This window comes from Tamandua tetradactyla, chromosome 23 (genome assembly GCF_023851605.1).
Source record: "Tamandua tetradactyla isolate mTamTet1 chromosome 23, mTamTet1.pri, whole genome shotgun sequence".
NCBI lineage: Eukaryota > Metazoa > Chordata > Mammalia > Pilosa > Myrmecophagidae > Tamandua > Tamandua tetradactyla.
The window spans coordinates 40,656,260-40,664,236 of record NC_135349.1 but is presented as its reverse complement, the minus strand read 5'-3'; the positions used below and the strand labels follow the sequence as shown (position 1 = coordinate 40,664,236).

General features: G+C 50.3%; 1 protein-coding gene across 1 annotated transcript; it reads left to right on the top strand.

Moving 5' to 3' along the window:
• The first annotated feature begins 1,477 nt into the window (after nt 1–1,477).
• ITPRIPL2 (ITPRIP like 2) lies at nt 1,478–7,776 on the top strand. Its single transcript, XM_077141689.1, has one exon. It carries the CDS (start codon nt 1,521–1,523, stop codon nt 3,126–3,128), a length of 1,608 nt encoding a protein of 535 aa, XP_076997804.1. The 5' UTR covers nt 1,478–1,520; the 3' UTR covers nt 3,129–7,776.
• Nucleotides 7,777–7,977: the final 201 nt, after the last annotated feature.

Here is a 7,977-nt window from a genome sequence, read left to right as displayed (position 1 = left end):
GGGTGTAACCCAGGAGCCATTCTCTGAGTCCTGGCTTCCCTATGGTAGATGGGTTTTGACACTTTTTAATGCAATTTAGCTTTGCTCTCCTTAGGTGACTGTGAAAGCAGAAAAGTGGTAATCGAGTGACCTGTAAATAAATCCAGATCATTTCACAGAGTGCTCCCTGTTAAGAAAGAAACAAAACAGGTGGCCCAGGCCTGAGGTCTCAGCACTGGCCCTGACAGGACCCAAACCCCCTTCAGATGAGGAAGGGACATTCCCTCTGTCCCCCCTCCCTGGGAGTCCTGTCCTGGCTTCTTCCCAAGTCAGCTGCCTGAGACTTGGCTAAGCCTCTGTGACCCTGGCCAAGCCGCTGAGCCTCCCTGGGCCCAAGCTTCCTTATCCGAAAAAACGGGGGAAATAAAAAAATAGTGCCCACTTCCTAGGGCTAATGTGAAGAATAAATGAGTTAACATGTACAAAGTGATTACAACAGTGCTGGCAGGAAGCCAGTCCTACGTAAGGGCAGTTGTTACTATTTCCAGTGGGAAGCCATCACCCTTCCTACTTCCTCGCCCTGACAGCAGTTTTGTTTCTTGCAGAGTATTTTCTCACTCTCTGATGCTTTCTCTTTCGACTACTTTTTTTATACTAGGCTGTTATGATGCATGAAGGGCAGAAACCTTGTCTCTCTCCTCAATTTCCCAAGTGCCTAGCCCCCTGCCTGGTATACAGTAGGTGCTAAATAAGTATAGATCTGAATAAAGGACTCTAGCACACTGGCAAGGGCTGGTCGGTTCCCAGGGCCTGCCATGCCAGCACGACTTGCTAGGGAAGTCGTATAACTTCATGTCGCCCAGCTCCAGAGGCTCCCCGGAGGAGGCCACCGCCCCCGAAATCCCGGTTCTGCCTTCCAGGAGGGAGGGTGGGGGTGGCCTGCGGGGACCCAGTTCCGAGCGCGTCCCGAAGTCCCTCCCGCCGCCCGACGTCGCTTTAAGGCGGAGGCCCGGGAAGGGGGCCGACCCCGCCCGCCGGCCCCAAGCTCCGCGGCACTTCCTCCCCGCCGGCTGGCGCGGCTTCCCCTCCCCTCCCCTCGGAAGAGGAAACTACCGGGGCCGGAGTAACGGGAACGTGAGCAGAAGAGAGCGGCTGGACAGCCCCGGGGCCCGCGGCGCCAGGAGGGGCGCCCAGGGTAGGAGACGAGCCGGGACCGGCCAGAAGCTGGCCGAGGGCGGCGCGCGGGGGCGCCGGGCGGGGAGGGCCGCCGGGCCGGACGCAGCGCGCAGCCGGCGCAGGGCGCGGCCTGGAGCTCCCGAGTGCTGGGCGGGCCGCAGCTGGAAGGAAAACTTGAGCTGGGAGAGGAGGCCGAGCTGGAGGGCGACTTCCCCGAGCCGTGCGAGGCGGGGGCCGCCGCGGAAGCGAAGGGGACACGGGCTGCGGGGGCGCCCGGGCGCTGCGCGCATGCTGGGCCGGGGGCGCCGCCGGGGCTCGAGCCCTGGGCTGCTCCTGCTCGGCCGCCGCTGGCCCGGGCGCCCAGCATGTCGGTGCACTACACCCTCAACCTGCGCGTCTTCTGGCCCCTGGTGACCGGCCTGTGCACCGCCCTGGTGTGTCTCTACCACGTCCTGCGGGGAAGCGGGGGCGCCCGCACCGAGTCTCCCGACGGAGCGGACGGCGGCTTCCCGCTGCTCAAGGCGGCGGTCCTGCTCCTCCTCGGCTACGTCCTCCTGCGCTGCCGCCACGCTATCCGGCAGCGCTTCCTGCCGCGGTCCCCCCGCCTGGGGGGCCACCCTGCCTTCTCCCCGAAGCCCTTCCGAGAGCCGGGCCTCAGCATCTTGCTGGAGAGTTACTATGAGCACGAGGTGCGTCTGTCTCCGCACGTCTTGGGCCACAGCAAGGCCCACGTGAGCCGCATCGTGGGCGAGCTGGTGCGGGCTGGCCGCTCCCGGGGACCCCCAGGCCCCATCCCTGGGGGCGCGCTGGCCTTGGCCTTCCGCGGAGACTTCATCCAGGTGGGCAGCGCCTATGAGCAGCATAAGATCCGCCGGCCCGATGGCTTCGACGTGCTGGTGCCTCTGCGTCTCCCGCCGCTTGTGGCGCTGGAGCCGCGGGGCCTGGACGCAGAGCCGGCGCTGAGCCCGGCTTTCCACGGCTGCTTCGTATGCGCCCTGAAGGCGCCGCCCGCACCGTCGGGGGCCCACGGGGGCCACTGGCTCCGGGACTGCAAACCTTTCACCGACGGCTTCTGCGTGGATATGGGCGGGCGCCGACACCTCTCAGCCACGCTGGTGCTGCGCTGGTTCCAGTCCCACCTGCAGCGCGCCCTGGCCACAGTGCGCTACAGCTTGGAGGGGCGCTGTCGGGTCAGCCTCACCCCCGGCGGCCTGGAGCAGCCGCCCACCCTGCACATCCTGCCCTGCCGCACAGATTACGGCTGCTGCCGCCTTTCCATGGCCGTGCGTCTCATCCCTGCCGTCCATCTGGGCGACGGCGTCTTTCTTGTGGCGCCGCTGCCACCAACCTTACCCGCTGGGCCCCTGTCGGAGCTGCCGGGAGGTCTGCGCGCAGAGGCGCTGTGGGGTGTCAACACAGCGCGCCAGGAGCAAAAGCTGCTGAGCTGGCTGCAGGAACGGGCCCCTCCAGGTGCCTGCTACCTCAAGTGCCTGCAGTTGCTTAAGGCCCTGCGAGATCTGGGTGCCCGCGGGCTGGACCCGGCGGCCGCCACCCAGTGGGGACGCATCCTGTGCTCGTATGTGCTCAAGACGGCGCTGCTGGCGGTGCTGCTGCGTGAGGGGGCCCCTGCGCAGGGCTGGGACGAGGGGCGCCTGGGCGAGCGCTTGGAGGAGTTAGTGCAGTTCCTTAGGGACTGCCTGCTGCGACGCCGTGTGCTCTTCCACTGCGTCCTGGGCCCTGGCGGGGCGGCCACCGAGGTGGGCCCCCTGCCCAAGGTACTGCGTGAAGCTGCCCCGGTCGACCTCCTGGCGGCTTTCGATGGGCGTGCCCGGGAACTCGCGGCAGCGCGTTTGTTATCCACGTGGCGAAGGCTGCCCAGGCTTCTGCGGGCTTACGGGGGTCCCCGCTACCTTGCCAGGTGTCCCCCACCCCGGAATCAGCGTGCACAGGGTTTTCCTGAAGATGAACCGTAAAGGCTGACAGCGCCCCCACCTGGCCAAAGGCTCCTAAAGCCGCCTCCGGCAATGAAGGAAGTTGAAAGCGAAGCTGAGCTGCTGAGATTATTGGAAAATTTGGAGGATACCACAAGCTTTGGTGACTTAAATGTCACCCCCTGGCTCCACAATTCAATATAGTTTCGGTATCTTCACGCCTGTCAGAGTGTCCCGGACTAAGAGCTGGCCCAAATGTCGGTCAGTACCGGATGATTCTGTAGAAAGGACTTTTGGCTTTTTAGAGGAAGCAAGCACTAGCTGCCGGAGGCATTCCCTCTATTGGGTTTTGAAATGCAGACCTTGTCTGCCCAAAAATGTAAAAGAAGCTTATGTTTTTGATTTATGCCAGGTATTTGGTTCTCCCTTGTAAACAAAAAAAAAAAAAAAAGAAAGAAAGAAAAAGAGAAAATCTGAATCTTAATCCACAACCAAAATTGAAACTCTATTCCAGGGACTAATGTTCTGGGGAACTTAGTTTCCGCTCCTCAAATTCATATTAATGTATTTTACAAATGGTGCAATCATAGATGTTTGACAGGATTGTAAAGAATTACGTCACACGTGTCAAGAGGTGACCAGAAATTGGTTAGAGGACCTTCCAGAGCAAATAGCACTTTATTTTGATCAATTCTTTCATTTTGTGGTAATTGCTGGTGCCACGTATTGCATCTGAAAGAAGGCCAAATTACATTTATTATTAAGAATGTGCAGCCTTGAAAAGCAGTCAACAGGCTTGCTGAACGTTCCCCCAGGGTGCAAGACCAAACAGGACATGTCAGCCAATACCCATTTATTGAGCACCTACTGTGAGCCAGGGACAGTGTAAGATGGCAACAAAATATATGTTTAAGACAACGTTGGTGGCGATGCAAAACTTGTTAGGTCTTGAGAAAGGTGGCTTTTACCCCATAAGGTGTCTCACCGGGGCTTGTTGCTGGCTAAGATGGACACCTTTTTTTGCTTTACGGCTTTTTTTTTTTTTTTACAAACTCCTTTGGACCCAGGATTTCTGAGTTTTATGAGTTAATGGGGTAGAAATGTCTGCTGCAGCACCTAGCATGTACTAAGTGGTTGGGAAGTCTCCTGTTTCCCAGGTGGTCTCAAGTGTTTGAAGAGACCAACTTTGTCCAACTTGAAGGAGCTATACATTCGGGACAGTTCTTACAAAGCATTTCATCTATTGTTCAGTATCTTGGACTCTGCTGGAAAATCAGTTACTCCCCAGTCAGTCAGCAGAGGAGAAAAGATTAGTAGGAAAGCAAAGGCGATAGTCTTGTCAGCAGCCTGCTCTGTTCTCTTTTTGAGCATAAACCTCACCCCGTTGGTGTACTTTGCAGCCAGAAGAACTCTTTCTGAAATCTCTCCTTGTCCCCCCAAATTTCTAATTATCAGTAGCCGACTTAAAACTCAGTTTAAGTTTAGACTGGCCCATCATCCCCTTACCCAATAGGAAGTACAGCCAGCCTCAGTATTTTATATTTTGGGATTTTTTATTTAATTTAATTAAAAAAAAAAAAAAGCTATGTACTTCCTGAGACACTTAAAGGTAAAACTTGAAAGTGGCTGTGTGAATAGGACCATTGTTTAATTTCTAAGCTATTTGTAGGGAGCTCTTTAAACCATATTTCTTTAGGGAACCCTCTTGGCTGCTGTGGGAAATCATTGCAAAGTAATGATTTACAAGGAATCTTCATCAGAGCTGCACAGACTTTTCATATCCTTTGCAGCCTTAGACCCAAGATAAACAGCTGCAAATGTTGTGCTGTCTCTTTAAGGCTGTGAGACTACTTCCCCAGCATGACACAAGGGCCATTTCCAGATCAAGATTAGGTCATAAGGTACTACATTTAGCAAAGGGACCAACTTCTTGCAAAGATATAAACTGCACAGTGTTTTTAAAATTACTTGTAAGAATAAACGTCGAGTTGATCTTTTATATATATGAAAAAAGAATTTCCATTCTCAGCTGCAATTTCCCCTGTAGTCATGAGTCTGCTGGAGCTGGGGGGAACAGCAGGGCTCTTGGAGGAATTATAAAGCTTTAAAGCCAAACTTTCCAGATATTTCCAGCTGAGTCAATGAGTTTCTTTTTTTATCTTAATAGTGTTTTAAAGTGTTAAGTCTGGTAATATTCTGTTCTTGTAGCTTTTTTGTTTTTCAAGTTACCCAAAGCCTCATCCATCCTCAAGGTTTTTGAAAATTTTATTTTATTTTTTAATTAATGAGACATTGTAGTTGTGAAAATGTTAAATATTAATGTTTTATTTAAATGCCATGCCGAGCAATTATTCTCTGTACATGGTAACCAAAACTTAGAGGTTTAGATCAATTTTGATCAATGTTTAGTAATCCAAAACATGTACTGTGTACAAATGAAATAATGTGGCATATTAGCCAGGAATGATGGTTGCCCAAAGCACTTAAATTAAGCTCGTTTCTGTATTTTATTAGGGCTCCGTCATATCCTTGATTTGGGATGTACACATTTTTGGTGTATACTTTGGTACTGGAGATTTATATATGCATATATTCTCATACAGGAAAGGTCAAAATTGCTCAAGTCACCAAAAAAGATTGTCTTTCGGCTGGCACCTGTAGAAAATGTTTTAGGGAAGATGACACAGCCATTTTACCCTGAGGCACTCCCACTGACCAGTCTCGGAAGCCACCCATGATTGCTCGTGGGCTGGGAGAAGGAGCTGCCTTTTTTCGTAAAATGAAACTGGAGCTGAAAGAAGGAATAGAGTGAAGCAAAGAAATCTAAAAAAATAAAAACCAGAAAGGAGGACTTAAGACGGAAGTGAAAGGAAGAAAGGAGAGCTGGGTTCAGATTATCTGAGGGTGTGAGAGAGGTTTGGGGTTAAGAGACTCATTTTTCGGCCTGTGCTGTTTCAAACCTGGGGTCGCAAACCCAGCAGCCTGCAGAACCAAGTTAGAGAAAGTAAATGAGGGCAAGGAGGGGGTGGGTTGGGGCAGGGACTCTGTCCACCTTAAAGCGGATGGTTGTGACTCGGTTCCACACAGGAAAAAGCGGGGGTGGGGTGGGGAGGGGGTTGGAAGTCCCGATTTTTGAAATCGAAACTTTGTGATTTTTAAACAAGTAGTTTACAAAAATCCAAAACAGGCGGGCTAAACAAAGCACCTGATAGAGCCTGGAGGCCACCGGTTTGCGACCCCTTCCTTACAGTTGACTCCCCCCCCAAATATGTATAAAGTTATATTTATTGTCACACAGTGTTGTTATATATAGTTGGGGCTATGTTATTTCAAGTCTTCTTTATGTCTCAGAATGAAGCTTTATTGTAGAAACAAACCAAAAAAAAACAAAAAACAAAAAAAAATTAACATGGCCGCAAATAACACTTAACTCACAGTTCCCAGGAGAGCCCCTGATCCTGGAGCCGGTTTTTGCAAGTCAGATTCTGTATCAAACCAATGTTGGGAAGGAGGGTGGGTCTTGGCATTTCCTTCCTGGTGATTTGGGGCTAAACTTCTTGGCTCTTTTGGAGTTTGCAGATGAGTAATCAGGAAAGATTGCAGAATAACTAGTTTCTTTTTTCTTTGTATTTGATTTTTTATTCTTATTTTAAAATTTATTATTATTATTATTATTATAATTTTTTTTTTTAGTGGCATCCTAGCTTGTGCCTTAGTCATGATTGCATCTGGCTGTGAACACCAGAAAACCAGGACAGGGCCTTTGGGCCAAGCTCCTTAGGCTTGTTTCCATTCCCACAGCAAAGGACTCTGCTCTAATCTGATTTCATACCTGGATTCTTTTCTCCCTTTCTGACTTGGCCACTCCCGCCAAAATTGACATGCAAGCACTCTGGTGCCTTCCAAAGCTTCCCACTGAAACTTAGGAATGAGTTGCTTTTTCTTTGACCTTGATGACTTTTACTTCTTATCTGTATGCACGTGGAGACAGATTATTGCCTCTCTCCAGTGGTGGGAAAAATGAACCTAGACAACATTTCCAGCATCTCTTGAGAGAGAAACAAATTCAGTGTTATCATTGTGGTGTTTGTTAATTTTTTTTTAAACCATGGAACTGCTCCTTTGACACTACCATTTATTTTAATACCTACACAGTCCATAATTTGGAGGGGATAAAGCAAGTATATTAAGTTGGGAGGGGGTAAAGAATATGCGATGATGTAAGCAGATAGAATAGACCAAAATGTGCAGCTGCATTACCTATAATCTGATTTTTGAGGTATCAGAGATTCAGGAATATTTTTTAGCACATTTTGCCTTTTAAAAACATAAAAATGTGCCTTGATTCAGTCACTTGACTTAAAACATTCCTCCTTTTTTATTGCCATGTTTCATGTATGTTATGACCCCAAACTGTGTATCATGATGCAGTCTGTTGGCTGCAGTTGTTGCATAACTTTTGTGCCACGATCAGAGACCAAAGAGTTAATCAAATATGGTTCAGCTGCTGCATTTGTGGGAAAAAAAACAATCATTTTGATCAGACCAAATTTCCATGGCCCAAACACTCAAGGCCTACTAATTTGTGTTCTGTTTCAGGTTGGGTTAAATTTGCACTTTTAATCATATGGGTAACTTGGGGATCTTGTTCTTTTATACCTTGCTTTATTAATAAAGGATGTTTTAGAAACCTCTGGAATCAACGTTGGATTGGAGTGTGGGGGTCGCATCTCCTTGGAAGGCAGGCTGGGCATGCGCTGGCTTGTGGCCTCATCTGCTGCTGGCACCTGGCTGTGTGTGAATCTTTTCCCACGCAACAAATCTGAGGATTATTGTTTGCCCAGAATTGGCTCCGGGCAAAGGATGCCACTTTGTCATCCTGGAAGCAGGC